At 59.6% G+C, this 23,935-nt stretch overlaps 2 protein-coding genes across 5 annotated transcripts; one reads left to right on the top strand and one right to left on the bottom strand.

Moving 5' to 3' along the window:
* Positions 1–872: 872 nt before the first annotated feature.
* On the top strand, positions 873–13,102 carry EZH1 (enhancer of zeste 1 polycomb repressive complex 2 subunit). 4 transcript variants are annotated; one of them, XM_041463054.1, is made up of 20 exons: positions 873–909; positions 1,448–1,568; positions 1,906–2,034; positions 2,312–2,431; positions 3,161–3,281; positions 3,967–4,140; positions 5,008–5,110; positions 5,365–5,528; positions 6,307–6,398; positions 6,960–7,134; positions 7,540–7,736; positions 8,146–8,237; positions 8,776–8,816; positions 9,217–9,312; positions 9,844–10,022; positions 10,539–10,634; positions 11,002–11,083; positions 11,201–11,281; positions 11,398–11,482; positions 11,583–13,102. In XM_041463054.1, exons 1-20 carry the CDS (start codon positions 899–901, stop codon positions 11,641–11,643), a joined length of 2,220 nt encoding a protein of 739 aa, XP_041318988.1. In that variant the 5' UTR covers positions 873–898; the 3' UTR covers positions 11,644–13,102. The 4 variants fall into 4 exon arrangements, with proteins under 4 accessions (XP_041318988.1, XP_041318986.1, XP_041318987.1 ...); XM_041463052.1 differs by having other exon boundaries at positions 9,217–9,342; positions 11,583–12,996; XM_041463053.1 differs by lacking the exon at positions 873–909 and adding an exon at positions 1,296–1,317 and having other exon boundaries at positions 9,217–9,342; positions 11,583–13,000.
* A 123-nt stretch (positions 13,103–13,225) lies between these two features.
* On the bottom strand, positions 13,226–22,038 carry CNTNAP1 (contactin associated protein 1). Its single transcript, XM_041463032.1, has 24 exons — positions 21,526–22,038; positions 20,343–20,444; positions 19,983–20,176; positions 19,735–19,882; positions 19,356–19,559; positions 19,105–19,289; positions 18,876–19,019; positions 18,291–18,552; positions 18,062–18,211; positions 17,823–17,994; positions 17,627–17,733; positions 17,402–17,521; positions 17,058–17,261; positions 16,810–16,966; positions 16,527–16,654; positions 16,246–16,413; positions 15,951–16,169; positions 15,635–15,874; positions 15,323–15,559; positions 15,086–15,213; positions 14,882–14,975; positions 14,545–14,778; positions 14,375–14,422; positions 13,226–14,289 (listed from the first exon to the last, which is right to left on the bottom strand). Exons 1-24 carry the CDS (start codon positions 21,602–21,604, stop codon positions 14,099–14,101), a joined length of 3,915 nt encoding a protein of 1,304 aa, XP_041318966.1. The 5' UTR covers positions 21,605–22,038; the 3' UTR covers positions 13,226–14,098.
* Positions 22,039–23,935: the final 1,897 nt, after the last annotated feature.

Below are 23,935 nucleotides of genomic sequence, written 5' to 3' on the forward strand. Positions count from 1 at the left end.
GGAGAGAAATAGGCCAGGGCTCTGTGGGGACTCGCTGTGTGCCAGACCCCGTGCCCAGCCTGGGGCTGTCTCCGTGCAGCACCCGCGGGAGCAGAGACAGGAGCGGGCAGCAGAGCAGCCCTAGCCCGGGGAGCATCCTCATCCTCCCGACAGCGGGATCCCAGCAGCCGGGCTGGGGCTCCCCCGGGCACCCATCCCGGACCCCGGCCTGTCCCAGCGCTGTCCGCCGCTCCCGAGCCAATGCCCGGCAGGGTCGGGGGACGCCAGGGCCCGCCCCACCGGACTCGGGGCTGCGGGCCGGCCCTGCTCGAGCCCCGCAGTCACCCTGCCGGAGCCGCGGAGATAGGGCGCCCCGGGGCAGCCGGCACTCCGCGCCGCGGACGGGGCCCCCGCCGGGGCAGAGCCAGCTCCGTCCGCTCCCAGCGCCGGGCCCCCGGGGCAGGAAAGCAGCCGCCAGCAGCCGCTTCCTGCCCGGCGCCGCCACTGGGAGGCCCGGCGGTGGGGCCAGAGGGACCCGGGACCACCGGAACGGCTCGTCGGGGAGCGTGGCCATGCCGGGCAGGGCTGGCCCAGGGCCCGGAGGGCGGTGGAACCGGGCGGGAACGGCGCTGTCCCACCAAGCGCTTCCCGCAGGACCCCCAATAGGGGCCGGGGCCGGGAGAGCCCAGGCACACCGGGAATGGGCGGGCACGGCACCGAGCCGCCGAATTTAACCCGCTCCCCGCAGCCGACAGGGGTGTCCTCCAGGCTGGAACGGGTCCGCTCTGCCGGAGCAGCCCATGAGCCCCGGCCGCACCGGCACCGGCGGCGGCGACGCGGGGCGGGCCTGGCGTGTGAGGGGCGCGGCGGGGCCTGGGGATGTGCGGGGCGGGGCCGCGCGCGGCCTCCCCCTGTCGCCATGGCCGAGCAGTGAGTGCGGGCGGGGCCGGGGGGTCCCGGGGCTTCCCGGGGGGTTGCGGGTTCCCGTGGTACCAGCCGGGCCCTGGGGACAGGCAGTTGCGGGGCTCGGGCCCGCTCCCCCGGCCCGGCGGCGCCGCCGGCCTCGGCTCGCTCCGGTTCTTGTTGGCGGAGCTGGGACGCGCTCGGGCCCGGCCGGAGCGCCAGGGAGGGCGGCTGGAGTGGAGCCGCGGCTCTCCGGCGGCGTGTCCCGGGGGAGGGCGGGGACCCCAGCAATTCCCGGGCTCATGTGCTGCCCCGGGGGCTCGGGGGACTGCACGGGCGGTTCTGGTCAGCGCCGCCCCTCGCTGCTGTCCCGGGCCTGTCCGTGCGCTTCGGCGGGGGGTGTTCCGCAGGCAGGAGCACTGCAGAGCGACGGCGGTATTTTGCTTGGTTTAAGTCTGTGATGCATAGAGTGTTTTTCCCATCCACAGGGACGTTTTTCTAATATCACTTGTTTCGGGGTTGAGCTCGCCATTATTTAATGTTTATTCTTTCTGTACTGTTACAGAAAAATGGAAATTACCACTCCTCCGACATCCAAGTGTATCATGTACTGGAAAAGGAAAGTCAAGTCCGAGTACATGCGTCTGCGGCAGCTCAAGAGGTTCCAGGCAAACATGGGAGCAAAGGTACAGCCACAGCAAGGACTGGGCTGAGATGCCCCAAAAAGGCTTCATTTCAGCTCAGAGTGTCTGAGTGGTGCCAGAGGGTGTCAGCAAGGTGAATTGATAAGCTGTGCTTGACTTGCAAGCTGGATCAATGGGAAGAGATGCCACTTCTCTGCTCTGTCTTGAGCTGTGTGGGCAGCAGCTGTCACACACACGAGGCCATTCAACAAGTACTGGTGTAACTGCAGCAGTTATTTCCACTTGGTTTTTACAGCATCTCCTTGCTGAACCCTTTCAGTGCTGTGGGAGTTCTCAATGGGTTTTCTTAAATTTTGAGAGCTCCTCTCTCTCCTTTCAGGCTCTCTTTGTGGCCAACTTTGCAAAGGTTCATGAAAAGACTCAAATCCTTAATGAAGACTGGAAGAAGCTTCGAGTGCAGCCAGTGCAGCTGATGAAGCCAGTCAGTGGGCACCCGTTCCTGAAACAGGTGTGCAGAGGAAAAGGGGCAGCATCAGCAAGTGGGGCCTGGAGCCAGGACTCTGCAGGGGGCTGTGGGGATATGGATGAGGTTTTGTCTGTGTTGTCCATGCCTCACACTTCTGGAATGCAGAAATGGACAAAAAGTACCCCCAAGGCTTTTTCCTGTGATGGAGTCCACTGAGTGGATGTGGGGCTTCTGTGTTTGTCCTGAATTCAGTTTTCCTCAGGCTGTGGCAGCCTCCCAGAGTGGTTCCTCACTGACCTTCTCTGTGCTTGTATTCCAGTGCACTGTTGAGAGCATTTTCCCAGGATTTTCAAGCCAGACACTGTACATGAGGACCCTGAACACAGTGGCACTGGTGCCCATTATGTACTCCTGGTCCCCTCTTCAGCAGAATTTCATGGTACGTGGGAAGCACGGGGGTCTCAGTGAGGTCAGCATCTGATTGTTACACAGTTGGGAAGTGGTTCTTCATCCCACTTGTTTCAGGCAACATCTGCTCGACAGGTGATGAACCTTGTATTCCAGTGCACTGTTGAGAGCATTTTCCCAGGATTTTCAAGCCAGACACTGTACATGAGGACCCTGAACACAGTGGCACTGGTGCCCATTATGTACTCCTGGTCCCCTCTTCAGCAGAATTTCATGGTACGTGGGAAGCACGGGGGTCTCAGTGAGGTCAGCATCTGATTGTTACACAGTTGGGAAGTGGTTCTTCATCCCACTTGTTTCAGGCAACATCTGCTCGACAGGTGAGGTGTTGCTTTAGTTGCTTGTTTTGTAGGATCCCAGCCAGCCTTGTGTCCACACTACCTCACCAGGTAGTCTCCTTTACATGTGGCTTCTTGACAGAGTCACCATTGTTTCACAGAATTCAAGGAGTAAATACAGATTTTTTGGGGGGGTTTTGTTTGTTTATTTCCCTTTATATGAAGAGTTTTATTTTTTAGGCAGGTCCTTTTGTTTGTGACTGGGTTACAGTGGGATAGCACTGATGTGTCAGTGGTGAGACATGTGAACCTTTGCTGTGCACCGTGGTGTTGGCAGGCCTGAGGGACCAGAGCAGCCTTGGGCACAGCCCCGTTGGGGCAGCAAACACTGCTTTTCTGAGTTGTGTCTGATCTCTCTTCAGGTGGAGGATGAAACAGTTCTGTGCAATATCCCTTACATGGGCGACGAGGTGAAGGAAGAAGATGAAACTTTCATTGAAGAACTTATTAATAACTATGATGGCAAAGTTCATGGAGAGGAAGGTAACCTGGGAGCAACCAGCTCTGTCCACTCCAGACCAGCTTGGATGGGGCTTGGAGCAACCTGGTCTAGTGGCCTGTCCATGGCAGGGGTGGAACAAGATGAGCTTTAAGATCCCTTCCAACCCAAACCTTCCTATGGTTCTGTGATTCAGTCTCTTGCAAACAACAAACCCAAGTAGTTCAGAAGTCAAAAGGTGGCAGCAGCAATCAGCTTTTCTGTGGGAGCTCTCAGAGCAGGGAAACAGGATGGTGCCTGCCTTCTCCTCTGCAAGGGCACATTCCTGCCTTTGGGTACCTCACTCCATTTTAATGCCTGGAGTGCTCTGGAGCCAGTCCTCCTGTGTACAGGGATTCACAGGCATCCTCTGGGATGCTGAAAATGTGCTAGAGGGGGAGTAGCTCAGCAACCCTGTTCTGCTTGTTGCCTCAGCCACGAGTTTAATCAATGAAAAGCGCTGCCTGCCCCATCATAAAATTGCCCAGCGGGGAGGAAGACAGGGAAAACTGGTGTGGCCTGTCCCCACATTGCTGAAAATGATACACTACTACTGACTTTAGTGCTTAAATCCCACCTGCCCCAAAAAAACCTGAGAGGGCTCTGGTGGGTAGCAGAGCACATAGGCTTGTGGTTTGCTATGACGAGAAATGAGAAAGATGGTGGCACTGCCACTTCTGTGTGTTTCAGAAATGATCTCAGGGTCAGTCCTCATCAGTGATGCTGTGTTCCTGGAGCTAGTGAATGCTCTGAATCAGTACTCGGACGAGGAAGAGGAAGGACACAATGATTCTGAGGTGAAACAGGAGGATGGAAAAGAGGAGCTGCCAGTGACAAGGAAAAGAAAGCGAATTGCAGTGGAAGGTGGGTTTGTCCCCAGAGAAGTGAAGATTATGTTGGTCACATTTCTGTCCTGCCCCACCTGAGCACTGGGCACCCCTCTCCTGCCATCACTGTATTATAATGTGCCAAGAGTAGTTCCAGCTTGACAAGTTCTGTGGCAGAAGGGAAATGGTTTGTTTTCACTGTCCGCTGTGCACAGGGGAAGAAATCACGATCCAGAAGTGTGGTGAGAAGTTATTTAGATGAGTCATCTGTAAACCCACTTCCTGGTGAGATTAGCAGAGCTGGCTGTTATCTGAGAGACTATGGGATGTTTTCAAGTGCCAGTCTGGCAAACACCTGTCAGAGAGGTTGGGGTGAATCTGTTTCTGTGGGAGGCAGGGAGATGGATGTTTTCAAATCCCTTCCAGACCTGCTTTCCATGTATTAGTGTTCCTCTTCCCTCTCCTGTGCCACCTGGAGCTCCTGTTGCCTAGAGGAAGCTCTGGTTTGTGGGATTTTCTTGTGTCCTTGATGACCTTCTGAATGCTGATGGGTAATTTTATCTTTGTCCTTAATCTGTAGTGATATGGGCAGCACAAACACCAACACTTCTGTGGATGTAGAAAAGCATTGTCTGCAAGTTCTGTCCTGGCAGAAATAAATAGTAATAGGGCTTAAGAAAAGTTGGTACTTCCAGCAGTACATTGTGCTGCACTGAAAGTGGCCTAGCACTGCTTCTGGGAATACCTCAGCCTGGTTGCAGGACACAGAGTTTATCTGTTGTGCATGGGATTACATTTCTGTCTTAAAATACAATCCTGAGCATCTCTGGAATTACTCTGTGCAAGAAGGGAAGACCCATCCACATCAGCTTGGTTGAAGAATTATGTCTCCTCTTTTTTGTAGGTAACAAGAAGTGTTCAAAGAAGAGGTTCCCCAATGACATGATATTCACTGCTATTTCTTCCATGTTTCCTGAGTATGGCTTCCCAGAGGATATGAAAGAAAGGTAGAAAATCCCTGCACTGGTTGTCTGTTCCCTTTCTTAGCAAGAGTTGAAACCTTTATTTCAGAGACCAGCACTGCGGGCTGACTGGGCCACAAAGCTCAGTGCCTGCAGGCTGTGAGCAGAGTGTGTTTTGAGCATTGCAAACTGCAGTTTGGCCTTGAGGTACCTGCGCCAGAGCCCAATGGGCCCAGATGGTGCTGTAAAGCTTCACAAATGGGAAAAGCACATCCCTGGGTGTTTGTGTTTGTCAACAGGTACCGGGAGCTGACGGAGGTGTCAGACCCCAACGTGCTGCCGCCGCAGTGCACTCCCAACATCGACGGGCCGTGCGCCAAGTCGGTGCAGCGGGAGCAGTCCCTGCACTCCTTCCACACCCTCTTCTGCCGCCGCTGCTTCAAGTACGACTGCTTTCTGCATCGTAAGTGCCACCTCAGCCGGACGCTTCCCTAGAGCCCTTTCTCCTCAGTTTTCCTCTGCACGCCTTGCTTAGTCCGTGCTGGAGTCTCTGGAGGGTGGTGCCTCATGAGTTTGCAGTGGGGCCTTAGGAGCTGACAGGTGCCCAGAAGCCTTTTGTACAGACGGCTCCGCTCTTTGCTCTCACGGATGGCAGACCGACGTGCGTGGCCGTGGCCGTCCCCTCTCCGCGCTCAGCACGCCGCCTCCGAGCTCCTGACAGTTTGTGCAGTAGTCCTGCCACCACCAGACTTTGCTCTTGCTTTGCAGAAGCTCGTCAGTGAAAGGCATGAATGTTTCACTGCCAAAGTCTGGACATGCCCCTGTGTTTTGTTGCCTCCCTGGAACTTACAGCTTCGTCTTAGTCATGTTCCTGCGGTTGGTCCTGCCAAAGCCTTTTGGATACTGATTAGCTGCTGGACCTGCTGTTCTCCAGGTCTTAAGGGCTTCTTTGGGAAGTCACAGGACTTTTTCCAGTGAATTATTTATTAAAGTATATAATATTAATATGATGTGGTCTTTTTGTTTCAGTGTGAAAGCTGATCCTTCTCCTTTGGCATCTCCTTCCCAAGCTGCCTTGTCCCCGTTGTGGGTTGGAGCAGGGTTACCCTGTGGGTCTGGTCGCCTCAGGCTCCACTGCCAGGGGAACCCTCAGGCACACAGGCTCCTGCTTCCTGTCCCTTGCAGAGTGGGGGGAGACTCTTGGAGAATGCTAATAGTAAAGATAACTGTTACTTTTTCAGCTTTTCATGCTACTCCTAATGTGTACAAACGAAAGAATAGAGAGACCAAGATTGAGCCAGATCCTTGCGGCGCAGACTGTTTCCTCTGGCTGGTATGTTTCTGTGTCACTGCTTTAGAAACCATGAGAGAAGTGCCCTGGCCAGCTCTGCTCTACAGAGCTCTGTGGATCTTTTTCACAACTTGGATGATTTTTTCAGAACTAGTTCTGGTCCTTGTTGGATTCAGAGGAGCATGAATGCAAGTGCAGATCTTACCAGATGCATATTATAGCAGCTCTCCAATAAAGACTAATTCCAGAGCTGGCAAATGGGAAATTGTATGACAGATGATTTCTCTGGACTCAGTGCAGTGTTAGAGAAATTAAGCCTGTGCTAAAAAGGAGCAGAGCGCAAAGTCAGGAGGATCCAGAGGAGTGGGCTGGGGGTTCAGGCCAGGGAGCCTCTGCTGTCTGGGCAGCAATGCCAAAGGGAACAAAGTGGGAACATGCAGCACAAGCAGGTGGTTTGGCACCTGCTGAAGGGACCACACATGGCCAGCCTCTTCTACCTGCTCTTGGTGGTCGCAGGACAGGGTTTGTCCCAGGGCCTGTGGAAAAGCCTTCCTGCATTCCCTGGTCATCTGCCACCTGTCTTGTCTTCTGCTCTGCTTGCAGGAAGGAGCCAAGGAGTTTGCTGCACTGCACAACCCCCGATCCAAGTGCTCTGGCCGTCGCCGCCGGCGGCACCACGTGGTGGGCGCGTCCTGCTCCAGCACCCCGGCTGTCACTGAGACCAGGGAGGGCGACAGCGACCGGGACACGGGCAACGAGTGGGCCTCTAGCTCCTCGGGTATGGTGCCAGTCCTGAGACACCCCACTCCTCTCTGTGAGGGCAGGCGGCTCCTCGCAGCTGGAGTTCTCCCAGGCTCCCCTCTGCTTCCTGCACAGCTGGAGAATTTGGAGTTAGCAGTCAGTGTTCCCAGCAAACCTGAGGGACACCAGCCCTGCCCTTGCTGCTGTAGGATTCACTGTCCTCTCCCTGGAAGGAGGAATGTCGCCAGGCAAAGCAAGAGCTTTGCTGGGACCTGCAAAGCCCAGAGCGAGCCCTTGGCTCCTGAGCACTGTGCCTGGCCAGAAGCAGGAGTGTATGGCTGGGAGTGCAGTGCAGGGTTACAGGGCATGAGAGGGTGACCACTGCCCCCCAGAGCCATGATGGCCAGGGTGTGTTTGGCTTACCATCTGCCTTTCCTGCCAGAGGCCAACTCCCGCTGCCAAACCCCCACTAAGCAGAAGCTGAGCCCGGCCTCCTCCCAGCTGTTTGCGGTGGAGACGCCGCAGGAGCCCGTGGAGTGGACAGGAGCCGAGGAATCACTCTTCCGTGTCTTCCATGGGACCTACTTCAACAACTTCTGCTCAATTGCCAGGCTGCTGGGGACAAAGACCTGCAAACAGGTGGGTGCCCAGAGCACGCAACGCAGCCACAAGAGAGGGTCCAGAGCCAGAGCCACTGCCTGTTGGTTTTATTTCTCTGCCACAAACCTCCCCAAGGAAGGTGCCACATCAATGCTTTTGGAGCTCAGAGTGTTACTCTGCAGCAGTGCTGCTGTTGGCAGAGTGAACCCTGTGTGCTGGTATTGTGGGTTCCCTCCCATGTCACAGTGTCACAAATGAGTGTGTGGGCACTCATTTTCCAGGCAGGAGGAGGCAGTGTGCCATAGGCAGGAAAATGGGGCAGAGCTGCTGGTCTCTGGGCCCAGGCCTGAGAGCCTTGTTATGCTTACTTGTACTCTCCTTATGCTTTTTTTAAAACAACTTGAGTGCACTGAACTTGTTTCTTCTTTTTACTTGTGTTCTTCGGTAGGTCTTTCAGTTTGCAGTGAAGGAATCGCTTATAACAAAACTGCCAACAAATGAGTTAATGAATCCATCCCAGAAGAAGAAAAGGAAGCACAGGCAAGTGTTGGACAAGCTTGTTTTGTTCTTAAAATGCAACCAGATCCGCTGCTTTTTGTGCCAACGCATTCCTGGTAATCCCCATCTGGCTCCCATCTGTGTGCATGTCCTGCTGTCACATGTGGCTGCTGGTTCTGCTGCTGGGTGCTGGCCCTGGCCCAGCTCCAGGGCTGCTGTTCTGCCTGGGGGCTCAGTGGCCCTGCAGCCCCAGGCTCAGCTCGAGGAGAGGGCAGCACTGGCTGCTGGTCCTGGTGCCACTTCCCTAACAGCAGCCTCAGCCTCAGCTCCCTGACTTGTAACCCACTTTGTGTGTTGATCTCAGTTTGTCCAGTATTATTCTGGCTCTGTTGTTTGGCTTAAAGAGCTTCTGCTGCAGCTGCATCACTCTCATCTCTCTCCACTTTATGGTGGTGCTGATCATTAATGCATGAGTCTGCCAGACCCATCTCTGCTGTGCTGGCTGCTGGTGCTGAGCAGCGCTGGCCGGCTCTCCCTGATGGCTTACACATCCCCTCGACCTTCTCTGCTCCTTTTGCAGGCTGTGGGCTGCACACTGCAGGAAGATCCAGCTGAAGAAAGGTAGAGTTGACTGTGGCTGTGTCATGGGAGGTTTGCAAGGGTTGAGTTCTCCAGCAGGATGGCCATGTCCTGCAGTGTGGAGTGACTGCCCCTGGCCAGGCTCCTTGGGGTGCCAGGGACATCACGGCCATCCCAGTGCCCACTGAGGCTGCACGTGCAGCAGGGTTTGCTGCAGCCAGGGGAGGCTGAGGGCAGTGTGCAGCCCTGCTGTGGACTGGGCAGTGGTCAGTGAGCACAGCCATGTGTGTGTCTGTGGGAGCTGGGTGCTGCCAGGCTCCCTGCCCAGTGCAGGCAGATGGGCAGCCTGCACCTTCTTGGCTCCAGTGCCCTGTACTTGCTGCTTTGAAAAGGTTCCTGCAACATTCAGCTTCCAATCTTGGCATTTCTCTTCTTGTTCTAGATAATTCACCAACCCAGGTGTACAACTACCAGCCCTGTGACCACCCTGAGCATCCCTGTGACAGCTCCTGCCCTTGCATCATGACTCAGAATTTCTGTGAGAAGTTCTGCCAGTGCAACCCTGACTGTAAGAAGAGGTCAAGGACTATTGGGCAGGAAAGCAGCCAGCTCTCCTAGCACAGAGCACAGGGAGGGTGCAGAGCTGGGGCTTGCTAGGTGCCTACTTTATTCCTGCACTTGCTGCTCTGTCCATCCACAGCAGTTCTGTTAGCAGCCTGTTAAAGTCCAAAGATAAATGGTTCTGTGCTGCCGTGCAGCTGTTGGCAGCTGAGAGACATTCCTGTTAGTGCTCATCCCTGTGTCTGTGCCCTGAGGGTGCTGCTGCTGGTCCCCTGTGAGCAGGATGTGCCTCCAGCAGTTAGGCTGGGCATTGGGTCACTGCTCTGCTATGTTTGTTTATCCTATCTGAGCTTCCATTCCCAGCTCTGCAGTGGAGAAAACAGCCAGACTTTATTCTGTCCCTGCTCAAGATCTGGCTGGGGAGGAGCAGTTGGGGCAGAGACCCTGCATGGCCCCTCTGTTCTCTGCCAAACCTCACAGTGCAAACCCACGGTGTGTGTTGCTCCAGGTCAGAACCGCTTCCCAGGCTGCCGCTGCAAGACCCAGTGCAACACCAAGCAGTGCCCCTGCTACCTGGCTGTGCGGGAGTGTGACCCAGACCTCTGCCTCACCTGTGGTGCTTCAGAGCACTGGGACTGCAAGGTGGTGTCCTGCAAGAACTGCAGCATCCAGCGAGGCCTCAAAAAGGTATTGGCAGCAGTGTGGCAGGGGCTGCCTCAGGGCAGAGCTGACACGCTGCTGCTGCTGTGTGTGGAGGGGCAGCAGCTTCCCTGGAGCTGCCAGAGTGAGGGTCTGGAAAAGAAGTTGCTCTGCTCTGGGCCTCTGCAGCACTTATCTGGAGTAGGGATTGTAGATGTGAAAATCAGGGGAATTGTGGAATGGGAAAATCAGGAGATGGGAGTTACATGAGGAATGGTGAAAGCAAGAGAGTGTATAAAGTGGCTCCAGAGAAAGATTTAGTCTTGAGTTCTGCTGGTCCGAGCAAGGAAATGAGCATTAAAAAAAAAAAAGGGAAATTCAGAGAAAGTTGCAAATTTGTGTGTGTCAGGTCCTGTCCAGCTCCATGTAATGGTGTAGGGAGCTGTGTGTCGCCATAACAAGGGGATGCTGGATGGACACTGGGTCCCTGCTGCCCCCATGACCTGTGTACTTTGAGGTGCTGTACCTGCCAACTCTCCCCATTTCCTCTCATTTTGGTTCCAGCATTTGTTGCTGGCCCCATCAGACGTGGCTGGCTGGGGGACTTTCATCAAGGAGGCTGTGCAGAAGAACGAGTTCATCTCCGAGTACTGCGGGGAGGTCAGTGCTGTGCCTGTGCTGCTGGCCAGGCACACGGGGGCTGTGTGTGATGGGAGAGCTTCCTGTGGCTGCCTTCCTTGGCTCAGCTGTGCCCATGGGCTCACTCTGACCAGGTCTGGAGATGGAGCCCTGTGCTGTCTGGGGACACCAGACTGTGCTGTCTCAGTACCTCTGGCCCTCCACTGTGGAGGAGAGTGTTGTGTGTGTGCTGCTGCCTGAGAGCTCTGCTCTGGCCCTGCCCCATCCCTGGGAGCCCTGGCAAGCTCCTGAGGTGGGAGGGAGAGCAGGAGAGTGTTTCCAGGAGGCAGCCCGGGAACCTGGCTCAGCCCTCAGCTGCTGAGTCTCTCAAGGTGATCTCCCTCTACAGCTCATTTCACAGGATGAGGCTGACAGGCGAGGAAAGGTCTACGACAAGTACATGTCCAGCTTCCTCTTCAACCTCAACAATGGTAACTTCCTGAGGTTTCCAGGGGTGGAGAGACCAGGTGGGCATGCTCAGCCCACCTCTTGCCTGGGTGACAGGCCTGGCCTTACATCATGTTTTCCTTATCTTTTTTTTTTAATAGATTTTGTTGTTGACGCTACTCGCAAAGGAAATAAAATCCGCTTTGCCAACCACTCGGTGAACCCCAACTGCTATGCGAAAGGTGAGGTCCCCCTGCCCAGCCAGGCCAGGCAGGACATGGTGCTCTGAGAGCTCCAGCCCAAGCTGGGGCTGCACATCTCTCATGTTGCATCTCTGATGTTGCATCTCTGGTTGCAGTTGTGATGGTGAACGGAGACCACCGCATTGGCATCTTCGCCAAGAGAGCCATCCAGGCAGGAGAGGAGCTCTTCTTTGACTACAGGTACCTTGGCCAGTGGGCACTTTGGGCCGCAGGGTTGACCCACCCTCTGTGCAGGTTTGTGGGGGGAGCATTGCTGCAGCCATGACTTCCTGTCCTGTAGGTACAGCCAGGCAGATGCCCTGAAGTATGTCGGCATAGAGAGGGAGACGGACATCATCTAAGCTCCGGGGTGGTTCTGGCACACCTTGCTGCTGCACCTTGTAAGCAATGCCATGTTTGCTTCACGCTGACATGACTGCTGCTGTTCCTGCTGCTGTGTGTGTCACAAGTGCTACTTTCCATCCAGACACCAGAGAGACTTGGGGCAGGAGTGTAAGCAGCCCCTGGGCCATGGCTGTCCCAGGGTGATATCCCCTCTGCCCCAGCTGGCTGGGAAATGGGGACTGCCCAGCTGTGGCTGGAGTGGCACCAAGGGATGCCTGGGGATGGGAGAGCAGCACTATGCAACACGATACTTTGAGTAGGGGTGCCACTGAGCTGGGTAGAGGATGATGTTACAGTCACTGCCTGTTGTGACCCAGGGGAGGCTTCTCAGAAACCTTCCTTGGGCTTTGTGACCCCCTGGCCCTGGGAGTAAAGGGGAAATATTCTCTGGCAAGGTGAGGTTTAGCCTTGCACTCCATGCAAAAAAGAAAGAAAGAAGCACTTTAAACTAATCCTCAGCTGGTGGCTGGGCCCTGTATTTTGGGGTGGAGGGACTGCAGGCATCCCAGGTGTCCTGTCTCCTGTCAGCACCTCTGCTGGGATGTTGCTCCAGGCCTGGGACAGGGCAGGCTGGATGGGGCCTGGGGTGACCTGAAGGTTGGGGCTGTCCCCTGAGAGCCATATACGCCACCAGCCTCCTGCCTGGCCTGGTGCCGGGTGCTGGGCTGTGCTCCCAATGTCCAGGGCTGGGTTCCCAGGATGACATGGGGAGCCTGACTGAGCCCTGACCTGGCTCCAGGGCCCCAGCCCACTCCCAGCTGTTTAATCCAGGAACACACAGAGGTGCTGGGTTTGCCTGGGAGCCAAGCCCTCCCTGGCCCAGCCCTCACCATACTTTCCCAGTCCCCTGCCACGGCAGGCCAGGCTCTCTGTCTGTCCTTCCCGTTGTCCGTGATGGCCCCCTGGAGCATGGAGGTGTTTAGGTCTGTCTGGAGCAGTGCTTCTATCCCAGCACCTGCCTGAGCCTTGCTCCCTGCCACCTCCATCCACCCAGGTCCTGCCAGCCCTGCTCTTGCCTAAGCGTCTTCTGCCACTTTGGCCATATCTGCACTATGCCAGGCTTGTGTCTGTGGTTTGTTGACGGTGAATAATGATAATAATAATGCACTTTAAATAACATGGCTTGTAGCCTTTGTCATAATAAAGTGGTAGCAAAGACCCTCCCCTGCTCCTGGCCTCTGTTACCCTGGGCAGCAGCCTGTCCCCAGACTGTCCCCTGCCTGCTGGGCTCAGCCTGGCTGTCCCCAACGTGGCTCCCAGAGTCCAGGGGGGACAGAGTGACCCCAGTGCTGCCAGCTGCCTGAATCACACTGGCTCAGGGTGGGAAGGGGACAGAGATGATGCTGGGGAGAGCAGGACATGATGTGTGTGTGCAGCAGCAGCTGAGCTGCCTCTAGCCCCGGCTCACTACACCCTGCATCTGGCACTGGGACCAGGAATTGCTCTTGTCAATGTGGTGCCTCCCTTGGTGCAGGCTGAGCCGGGGTGGGAGGAGAGGATCTGCCCAAGCTGCCAAGGTGAAGGCTGGGGAGCGTCAAATGCCATCATTCTGCCTTTATTTGATTATCTTCACATCTCATTCAAAAGAACAGACTTTTTAAAAATAAAGTGCCCAGTGGAGCCAGGCCTTTGGGTAGATAAATGCATATCTGTAACATTGTCTTACCACAACACAGCAAGTGAACAGGAGCTTTCCCTGGGCTGGAGGTAATCGGCAGGACTGGCACTTCGTACAGAGAAGTAGCAAACTACAGACCACGTACCACGACACGCGGGCCCTCACGCCCGCGGGAGCTTCCGTTTGGTTTTTTATACAAACCCATAGAATAAAAAAACCAGAGTGTAGTAGAATATCCAGCAACAAAAATGGTAGAAAGGATCTGTACCTGATCTTATGAAAGCAGCATCTCAGCAAGGTGCGGTGGCGGCATGCGCGGCGCCGGTGTGTGGAGTATTGCTTGGCAGCCCGGCCGAGCGGGGCCGGTGCTCGTGGCTCTGCGCGGTGCTGGCGAAGCGAGCAAAGCAGCGGGGCATCTACGCGGGCAGCACTAACGGGCGGCAGCAGCCGGGTGCCCCCGGCCACAGGGAGGGTGGGCACCAAGCCTGGGGCTCCCCGACAGAGGCCAGGCAGGATTTGGCAGCTGTAGATGCAGCAGCCTGCCTCTGGCATGGGAGCTGTCGGCGTAACCGGGGCGAGCGAGGCTGGGGCTCGGCGGATCGTGGCCGTGCTCCGGGGCCGGTCGGTGGCGGCCGTGGGGAGGAGGTGGCGGTCGGTCCGCTCCGGTCCGGTCAGTCTGAAGGCGGGTGTTGGCAGTTCAGGTGTGCTCGGCCTTTTGGTCCCGCGACGCTCGCTCATTCCCGGGCGGCTCCCGGGGATGCGGGGGCTGTGAGCCCGTCCCACCCCCGGCCCCGCTAGTCCCCTCTCGGCTCCTCCAAGATCTGGGGCAGGTTCTGTTCCTTGCGTGCCGATGGCGGTTTGGCAGCACCGCCGTAATCCTGGATGGCCTTGGGCTCGTTGGTGTGGTAAGAGCCCTTGTAGCGGTGGTGGTAGAAGTAGAGCAGCACCAGCAGCCCTGACAGCAGCAGGAGCAGGAAGATCACGACTGCGGGGAAGAGTCGGCAGTGAGGGGTTGGGGAGGGGCCGCTGGGCTGTGCCAGTGTGGAATACCAGCCAGAGGCTTCACTTACACCCAATGATGATCCCAATCCAGCCGTCGTCGTGTACGTGGGGGAACTCTGCAGAGACAGAGCAGGCAGCTGAGACCAGGCTGCAGCAAGGTCTCACGCTGGAGCTTCCCATCTGCAGCTGGTGCTTGACGAGGGCTCCATCCCCAGCAGGGTCCCACCACAGCACCCACCTGTGGCCATGTACCAGGGGTCCATCTCAGGAGGGATAAGGATGGTGCTGAGGGGGAGCATCGAGGCACAGCTCGACTCCACCAGTTCTCCCCGGATGCTGTAGGGCCGCAGGGGACTGGTGGGGTGGAAGATGGCTTTGAGGGGCACGAGGGTGTTGAATTTCACCCCTGAGAGGCAGCCTGAGAAGCCAGGTGTGTTGTAGCGCTGGATCTCGGGGTCAATCACACCAGTCTCTGTGGGGCCACAAAAGGAGATTATTCATCCCTCTCAGAGGGCAAGGGCCATGCTGTGCAGAGGAGACCCCAGAGACCCCAACATGGGCAGGACCCAGCTCACCCATCACACGACCCAGGTACAGGTTTTTGGGCGAATCCAGCTTGTTGTCCACAAACAGGGAAAACTGCTGCTCCATGATGGGGAGATAGTCCACCTGGGAGGTAGGTGCACAGCATCAGTGCCCACAGAGCCACCCTGCCCACGCCCCCTCCCAGCCTGACCTGAAGCCCCCAGGCCCAACTGGGAGGGTGCCCCAGCCCGAACCTGGGTGTAGAGTGTGCGGTGCAAGCGGGTGATGTTGACACGGTGGGGCCGCCCGTCCGTCACTGGCTTGTTGGTGAGAGTGAAGACGTAGGGGCTGGTGCCCAGCTGGTAGCGCAGCTGTAGGCTCCCTGTGGGCAGCACAGGGCTGTCAGCAGGGCTGCACCTCTCAGTGGGCATGTCCAGCCCATCTATAGGCTTGGAAAGTGGCATCCACAGGGCAGGGGGCCTTGCCCTCACCATCATCCTTGATGAGCACGGCCATATAGTCCTTGACAAAGGTGCTGACGTAGAGCAGCACGGCAGGCGCTGAGGTGGTGCTGAAGCTGAAGCTGACCTCCTCGCTGGTGAGGTTATAGCCAGGCAAGGGCTGCCAGGGGCTGCTCACAATGCTGGCGAACTCACGGGCGGCGTACAGCGACATGGGCAGGATGTTGTACCTCACCCAGGTGCCCTCCTCAAAGTACCCTCCGATGTCTGTGGGAGAGCCTAGGGGGTGAGGGGAGCGCCGGCTCCTCGGCCCCACCCAGCCCGCGGAGCGCTGCCACTCACCGTGGTTGCAGAAGGGCCCGGTGAAGGCAGAGATGCTGCAGTTGCAGGTGTAGTGGCTGTAGCGCTCCACGCAGAGCCCGCTGTTCTGGCAGGGCACCGGCGGGTCCTGGCAGTAGCCGGTGCAGTTGACCCGCACGCCTTCCGTCTCGTTGGCTTTGCCCTCCAGGTTGAGCGTCACCCCGTTCATCCGCAGTGCCCGCAGGCAGCCCAGGAACGGGCGCATCTTGTGCTCTGCCGCGCCTGCAGCGGGGCCGAGACTGAGTGCCCTGTGGCACGTGGGACCTGGGGGTGCAGGGACGTGGCCAGGGGCTCTCACCGACGTAGAGGGGCCTGTCAAATTCCAGGCGGACAAAGCTCTGTGGGGGGAATGGCCGCACCACCCAGGGCAGCTTGTCCACCCGCAGCCGTGCCAGCTTGACGTTGAGCTCAGCCTTCACCTGGTGCCACTCATCGTCATTCCAGGGTACCACCGACCGCACCGTCACGTTCTCGTCCCCATTCCCAATGTCAAATATAAATGCCACGTCCCTAGTGGCTGCAAGGACATGATGCTGAGAAGAGGCCCCAGCCCTTCTGCCCCCAACAGCCCTGCCCCCCCTGCACCCCCGTACTGTTGAGCTCAATGCGGATGTAGTTTCGATAGCCTGGGTTCTCCAGGAAGACTCCAGACTGGGCAGTGGTCTTGAAGTAGAAGGAAATGTCAAGGCTGTGGTTGGCCTGGAAGGTGGGGAAGATCAGGGCTGCGCCCCTGTTGAAGGAGACGGTGTTCCAGGTGTTGCCTGTGAGGAACAGGAGGGGCAGTGAGGGATGGTCAGGGTCCTCCATGTGGGACAGCACAGGCAGGTGCAGGCACTCTGCAGGCAGGGGATGTTCCGTGGGGCTGCTCACTTACGGTCTCCATAGCACCGTAGGGGCCCCAGCACAAACTGGGCTTCAGAGCCAGTGCGGTTGGTGTCTCCAATTACAACCTGGGTGACTGGCAGGTGGTCCACAAAGGTCAGCAGACCCTTGTCTGTCCTCCTGCAAATGTGAGTGCATCAGAGGGGCCACGAGGTGTTTCTGTCCCTTCACCAACCCACAGCCCCGTTACCCCCATCTGAGTGCCCCAGCATCTGTGCCCCCCATGACTGCAGCCCCCACCCCACAGCTCCTGTTCCACAGCTGCCACCCCTCACCAAATTGCATGGTCGGCGTCACAGTTGCAGAAGTACTGGGGGTCAGCGCAGTTCTTGTCCAGCCCGCAGGCGCAGCGCTGGATGCCCGGTCGCGAGCCCCCCCAGTAGTAGTGCCGCTCATCGTTCCGACCCATCCAGAAGCTGAAGGGCAGCCCGGCTGCAGGCACAGAGGAGAGTCAGGACACTGTCCCGTGTCACAGCCCTGCAGTGCAGCCATGCAGCACCGAGCCCCTTCTCCCAGCGCTCACAGGGGGTGTTGAGCAGGCGGGAGTTGTAGCAGTGGAGCTCAATGCGCTGCTCGCAGTACTCAGAGGCATTGGCCAGGGCTGAGACCTCGGCCCAGGAGGCATTCCAGTACTCCACGGCCCCCAGGTAGGGCTGGTCCACGCTGGAGCCCGTCACCCGCGTGGCATAGTGACGGTTGTGTCGGATAATGGTCCACGCTCGGTCCTCTGCAGTGAAAGGGGAGCTTTAGGACTTGACCCCTAGCACACCCCACTCCCTCTATCCTGTTCCAGCTCCAATACACAGGCAAGGATTTGTTCCCAGAGGCATCAGACAGAGGTCCCCTCTGCCCTCCTGCTACCCCCACCTCGGATGTCACAGTACACCGTGAAGGGCTTGAGCGGCCCGCTGCCATCTGGGTCGATGGTGTAGTTGCCCGAGGTCTTCCCGCTGACCCGATAAGCATCACATGTTTCCTTGTAAAGGGCTGGAAGAGAAGAATGGAGTGGAGGTCAGTGCAAGGGAGGCACCAGGCAGGAGTAGGGGCTGCAAGTGCCCCTACTGTCCCTGACCCAAGAGGCTCCAGGCTCACATTTGTGGCAGGTCTCCCCCTTGTACCCCGTCAGGTCGCAGATGCACATGAAGTCGTCCCAGGATTGGATACAGCGGCTGTCATGCTCACACAGGTTGGGGGTGCACCTGAGGGCACAGAGGGCTCCTGTCCCAGCACCAGCACAGCCTCCCCAATGCCCCCCACTCCGAGGCAGCACCCTCATCCCGATCAATACCTGTCTGTGATCCCACAGACGTTGAAGAACACGTTGTGGTACTGCGCCAGCCGTTGCAGTGTCAGCAGCTCCACGTCCACGGGCTGCATGTCTACGTTCAGCATCTGCAGGCAGCCGTGGAAAGCTGTCTGGTTTGACCGGCAGCCAGTGACTGAGGCCGGCTTGGGGCAGCCTGCAAGACAGATCGGGGTGAGCAGCCCTCAGGCACCCCTTGCCCCACACCCCACCCTGCTGCCCACCTCCAAAGAAGTACTGGCTGCCAGTGCGTAGCTGGAAAGGGTGTGCCACCCGAAACTCAGCACCATCATCATCATCAATGGTCACCACAGCTGAGCCCTCCCGTGCCACCAGGTGCACCGAGTGCCAGAAGCCATCATTCAGGCGATGCCCTGTGCAGAGAGGAAGGTGCAAGGGGATGCTCCACTGCCAGACTGACCCCCCCCACCCCGTGCTGCCTCCCCAGCCCACCTGCAGCAAACTCCAGCTTCTTCTTGCCAGGCTGGGCAATGGAGACATTGACCTGCCCCTCACTCAGCACCATCTCGAGGGAGCCCAGGCGGTCAGAAAAGCCGGTGTAGAGCAGGAGGCCAACAGTGTCCCAGGAGCGGAAGCGGAAGCTGACAGCCAGGCGGTTCCTCCGTGGGATCCCCGGCACCCGCACGTAGTTGTTGATGCCAGCAAAGGTGATGGGGGTGGTCAGCTGGTCCTGGCAGTAGTGGCCCACGTTGCCCTGGGAGTGACCATGGGAGGGGTGAGAAAGGGAATGTTCCCGTAGAGGGCAGGCCCTCTCATCCCCGCAGTCCTGGCCTCAATCATGCCCAATTGATCCCAATGCGTGGCAAAGCCAGGCGGGCGCCCCAGGCCAGGGACAACCTTGCACGGTCAATCCGGCGCCGCTCGGCTGAGCACGGCCCCGCGTCATCCCGCAGCAGGCAGGGGACCCTGCCCCAGGGAAGGGGTTACCCCACAGTGGGGCTAAGGACTCCCAGGAAAGGGGTGCCCCCACAGCAGGGAGAGGACTCCCAGAGAAGGGGGCCACCCCCCAGGCTGGACCTCAAAGCGAATGTTGGGCCGCCGGTGCCGGGCCAGCTCGGCGACATTGACCCCGTTGAACATGATGTTCTCCACACAGCCCCGGAAGTTCTGCCGGTAGGTGAGGTGCTGCTTGTCGTGGTCGATCACCCCTCCAAAGAATACCTGGCAGGCAGAGGGAGGGTGTCAACCCCTCCCTGGAGGATATCACAGGTCAGCATCCTGGCAGCCCCCTGGCCAGTGCACCCACCTCAGTTTCGAGGTCAAGCTGGTCGAAGGTGCCACGGCAGCGGAAGCGCTTGACCTCCCCGTCCAGCGTCAGGTTGACGTAGTGGCCGAGACGCTCAATGTGCAGTGAGTGCCAGTGCTGGTCATCCAGGAGGCTGCCCACCTCCACCGTCGTGTGGCCCTCACTGGCGTGCAGTGGGCTGCTGCCTGGGGAGGACCAGCATCAGCCGGTGGCCCCCAGCCCCACGCCCCCAGCGCCTGGCCCCAGCTCACCTAAGCTGATGTGCAGGAGGAGCTGGGCCTGCTTGAGCTCCACTGTGATGTAGTCACCCTGTGAGCCCTCCCCGTGCATCAGCACCCCATCCTGCTCCAATGTCTTGAAGTTGAAGGAGATGTCATCCTCGAAGGTACTGACCCTCTTGGCTCGGAAACGGTAGGAGATGGCATCATCCCCATCAAAGTAGAGCACATGGGACCCTGGGGAGAGCAGAGCAGCCCCACCCATGTCACTGCCTGCAGCAGCAGGTGCCCTGGCTCTCATGGTCTCTGCCATGAGTGTTTGGGCACAACCCCCTCTGAGAGAGTTTTCCAGGTGTGCCAGAGACAGGATCCCTCCAGGCAGGGCTGCTGGAGCCCGTGGCCAGGTACTCACGGTAGGGGCAGCCATAGAGGCCCAGGCGCAGCCCGATCTTCCCACGCGGGTTCCAGGCCACGGGAATGATGCGAATGTACCGTGCAAGGATGGGGTAATGCAGGTCATGCCGCACCACCCCGCTCTCATTCACGTTCCCAAAGAATGTCTGGGGATGAAGGGTCACTGTCAACACCTTGCTCCAAGTCAGGGGTCTCTACCCCTCTCAGAGAGCCCCTTCCCACAGGGAATGCCGGGCTCCCCCCTACCCAGTTGCTGCCCTGCTGGAAGAAGGGTTTCCAGCTCGTGGGGTGGTCTCCATAGAGCACAATGTAGCGTGTAAGCCAGTCGTAGGTGTTGAAGGTTCCCTGCGTGGCCACTGCATTGATCCGGTGCTTTTGCATCAGGTCGATCTGGAGCCAGGGCTGCTTGTCCCGGGGGTCGGGGGACCAGCCGCTGGTGCCTGCGGGGGGAGCAGCTCAGCGGCTCGGCTCCCGACTGAGCGGCGGCTGCTTGCTCGGCCCCACCACTGCACCTGACTGGGCCCCTCAGCCCCGCGAGAGGCAAAACCCGGCCAGGGACACCCCCTGCCCACCTCCCCTGCAGCCCAGCTCCGCGGGGGGACTCACTGTGCAGACGGGCGAAGCTGGCCGAGTAGAAGATGTTGTATCTGGAGGAGGCACCGATGGAGTAGGAGTAAAGGGGAGCAACGAGCTCATCGTAGCAGGGTCCTGAGGGGAGAATGGAGTTGGGGGCGGCCTCGGAGCACTGAGCTGGGCAGTGTCCCTGTGGGAGCTCCCCAGCCCTGCGGACCCTGAGGGCTCTGGGGACGCCGCGGCTCCCTCGGGCCGGCGGAGCGGCGGGCCCGCTCTGCTCTCCCCTCCCACTGCAGCGGAGCTGACACACCTCTGCGGGCCCCGGCGCCGCCACCAGCCGCCTCCGCACTGACGTGGGCAACGGGACCCCCGCTCTGCCCCGCCCCGGCGGGGAACGATCCCGCGTGGGATCCCGGGGATGCCGTGCAAACCCTCGCGGCACCGGCAAAAGACCCTTCCGAGGGGCCGGGGTCCCGAACCTCTTTCAGGGTCCCCTAACGAGTCGGACGGAGCCGGGGGAGCTCAGGAGCATCCCCAGCTCTCACCGTAGGAACGGTGCTGCATCAGCCCCCAGTCCACCGCCCCCCGACTCTTCCGTCCCCTGTACCACGGACCCCCGCCTCGATGCCCCTTCGCCCCGGCCCTGGGGAAGGGGCCCCGGCTGCCGGCTCAGGGGGCCACGGGGATCTGCCCGGTGCAACCAGGGTCTCTCCGATTCCCGTTCCCGAGCGGCTGCCCCCAGCGCCGGTATGGGGTCGGGCCCGGTGCAGCCCCGCGGCGGGGCCAGCCCGGCGGGCGGCGCCGCTGGCCGAGGTGCTGGCGGAGCCCGGCAGGTCCCGCAGGGCATCCCCGCTCTCCTCGGCACCCCGGGGCGTTCCGGGGCATCCCGGAACCTCGGGGCGTCCCGGTTGTCCCGGGTCCCCAGAGGCTGCGGCCAGGCACGGGGCCGCCGCCGGCGGGGGGGCTGCGGCGGGGCCGCCCCGGGCGGGGCGCGGTCGGCGGGAGAGCCCGGACGGCCGTGTCCGGCGGTGACCTTGGGAACGATGCGAACAGGGGCAGCGGAGCGTACCGAGGGACGGCGGGGGATGCCCGGGGAAGAAGGGGGGACGCCCGAGAGAACGGAGGATGCGGGGACTGCTCGGGGATGCGCGGACGGGGCGGCGGGCGCGGTCCCGCAGTGCGGAGCGGCCGCTCCCGGGACTGCGGCCCCACTTACGTGCGAGGCAGCCGGGACCGGGGCTCAGGAAGCCGGCGCAGGCGGCGAGCAAGAGCCCGAAGAGGCGGCGGGCGCTCATGCTGCGCGCCCCGAGCGCCCTCGGCGCCGCCGCTCCCGGTGCTGCAGCCGCGCGGCGGAGCGGGGCCGGCGGCTCCGCCCACGGGGCGGGGGGGAACCGGGCCGGGCCGGGCGCGGCGCAGAGTCCCGACCACCCCCGCCGCACCCGCGCCGCGCCCCCGGGAGATGCTCCGCCCGGGAGCCCGATTTCCCCGCTCCTCGGCTCGGCGAGCCGCCCCGGGCTGCACCGGGACACGGCTCTTGTGGGTACCGGGGCACGGTGAGGCTGTGCAGGAGCTCCCCGGGCACCCCCGGTCGGTTCCTAGGCGGTGCCCGGTCCTCGCCGCACGCCGAGCCTCCCCTGCCCCTCTGCGGGGAGGGTGGGAGCCGTGCCCGCAGCCCCCCCGCAGCAGATGTGGAGTGTTTGTGATCAAGCCGTGGATTAAGGCCTGCAGGTCTCGGGGTCGCTGCTCTCCCTGGTGGTGCAGAAGGAGGGATTTAGTTTGTATCTGCTCTCAACCACCCCCAGACGCCCACAGAGGAGTTGGGGGGGCTGGCTCCTGCGTGCCCTACATACACCTACAGCCCCGCGGTGCTCCGTGTCCCCTGGCCCCGCAGGACAGGAGAGCTGCTGTCCCCGGGGCCTGGAGCAGTCCCGGGGGATGGGGATGTCCCAGCAGCTGCTGGCTCCAAGCGTGGAGCAGGAGCACGGCCAGGCTGTGCCCAGCTCTAGACCCAGCAGCATGTCCCGGGGCTGGCAGCCGCGGGCAGCACAGCTCAGCTCAGCTCAGCTCAGCTCAGCTCAGCTCAACTGGGGCAGCCGGTGCCAAACCTCCTCCCTGCCTGGGCAGAGCCCCGGCCGCGGCTGGGGAGTGACAGAGAATAGAAAACCCCATGTGTGGCAGGGATGTGGGACACCTGGCAGTGCACCAGTTCTGCTACCAGGAGCTGGAACTGTAAGCTGAGGACGTTGGCACCCTCCCTCCTGGCCCCCAGACCTGGCAGTGCCCGCAGGTCCATCCCCAGGAGAGGCACAGCCCACCTGGCCTTGTCCTGACACCCCGGGGGTGCCTGCTCTGGCCCCAGCCCCACGTCCTGACCCTGTGCTGGGTCAGATCTGTGACAGCCTCAACAGGGACATGTAGAATCCCTGCTCTGCACCCACAGCTGGCTGTAGGGCCAACACTGGCCCCAGGACCCTCCTCCCTCCCCTTCCCCCCAGATGCAGGGTGTAGGAAGGCACCCCCAGAGTCAGCACAGGGCAGAGATCTGCAGTTAGCATCCCTGCACTGCAGAAAAAGCAGCAGAGGGGGAAGAGACCTTCTAGCAAAGAGCCCTGGGGAGCCCCTGGAGGCTGGGGGCACCTGTCCTGGCTGCTCTTCATCCAGGGCGCAGCAGCTCCACAGCCCCACAGTGAGCAGCCAGGATCCTGTACCCATCTGGAGGCAGCAGGAGGGCCGAGGGCAGAGTGGAGATAAGCCACGGCAAAGACAGCTGTAGCTGGGAGAAAGGGGGATTGAGAGATTATGGCCAGGAGCCCATTAAAGCTAGGGATCAGTCTTCTCCCCCCTGAGGAGAGGAAATGGGGCCTCTGCCCCACAGGAACTAATCTGCTTTTTAATGAGGAGCTGGGAATTTTGTTGTCAACAACCAGCAACACGCCTGCCCAGCACTGTGGGGATGCAGTGCCAGGCTGGGACCCCTGGGTGAGGGGTATGCCCTGCACCAGCAGCCACCCCAGCTTCTGGAACCACCACGTTTGCCATCAGGAAAAGACAACCCTAAACCAGACAGGGTTCTGCCAATCCTGCCTGAGGAGCACCGTGCCTGTGCCCAGCTCAGTGCCAGCCCACAGCAGCCCCCAGTCCCTTCACTGGCCCCATTCTCGCTGGTCCTGCAGAAGACAACAACTGCCCTGAGGTGGGCTGGGCTTTCCTGCACGTGCTGAACACCCTCGGCCAGACCCTGCTCCCCTGGCTGGTGCTCCTGGGTTTGGCCTGCACACCCACATGACAGAGACTGAGCAGAGCTGCTATTTCTGTCCCCAGCACGCAGATGTAAAAGATGCACCAAGTCAAAGATTCATTACAGCTCCAAAGTGGAGTCGCACCTGCCACCTTGCCTTCCTCCCCAGGGCTCCTCCCCAGAGCACCGGGACAAGGGCTGCACCATTTTTGGTATCGGGAGAAGCATGTGGTCAAACCACAGGTTACAGAGAGCTTAGACACAAACAGCTTCAGACCCAGCAGCCAGGGGAAAGGCTCTGCTGTGCGATGACGGAGCAGGTGAGGGGGCTGCAGGGCAAGGGGTTTGCTGGGAGCCAGGCAGGACCCCCCCATCATTAGCTTTTGTT

The sequence above is a fragment of the Pyrgilauda ruficollis genome, unplaced genomic scaffold, assembly GCF_017590135.1.
Source record: "Pyrgilauda ruficollis isolate IOZ18807 unplaced genomic scaffold, ASM1759013v1 scaffold161, whole genome shotgun sequence".
Classification (NCBI taxonomy): domain Eukaryota; kingdom Metazoa; phylum Chordata; class Aves; order Passeriformes; family Passeridae; genus Pyrgilauda; species Pyrgilauda ruficollis.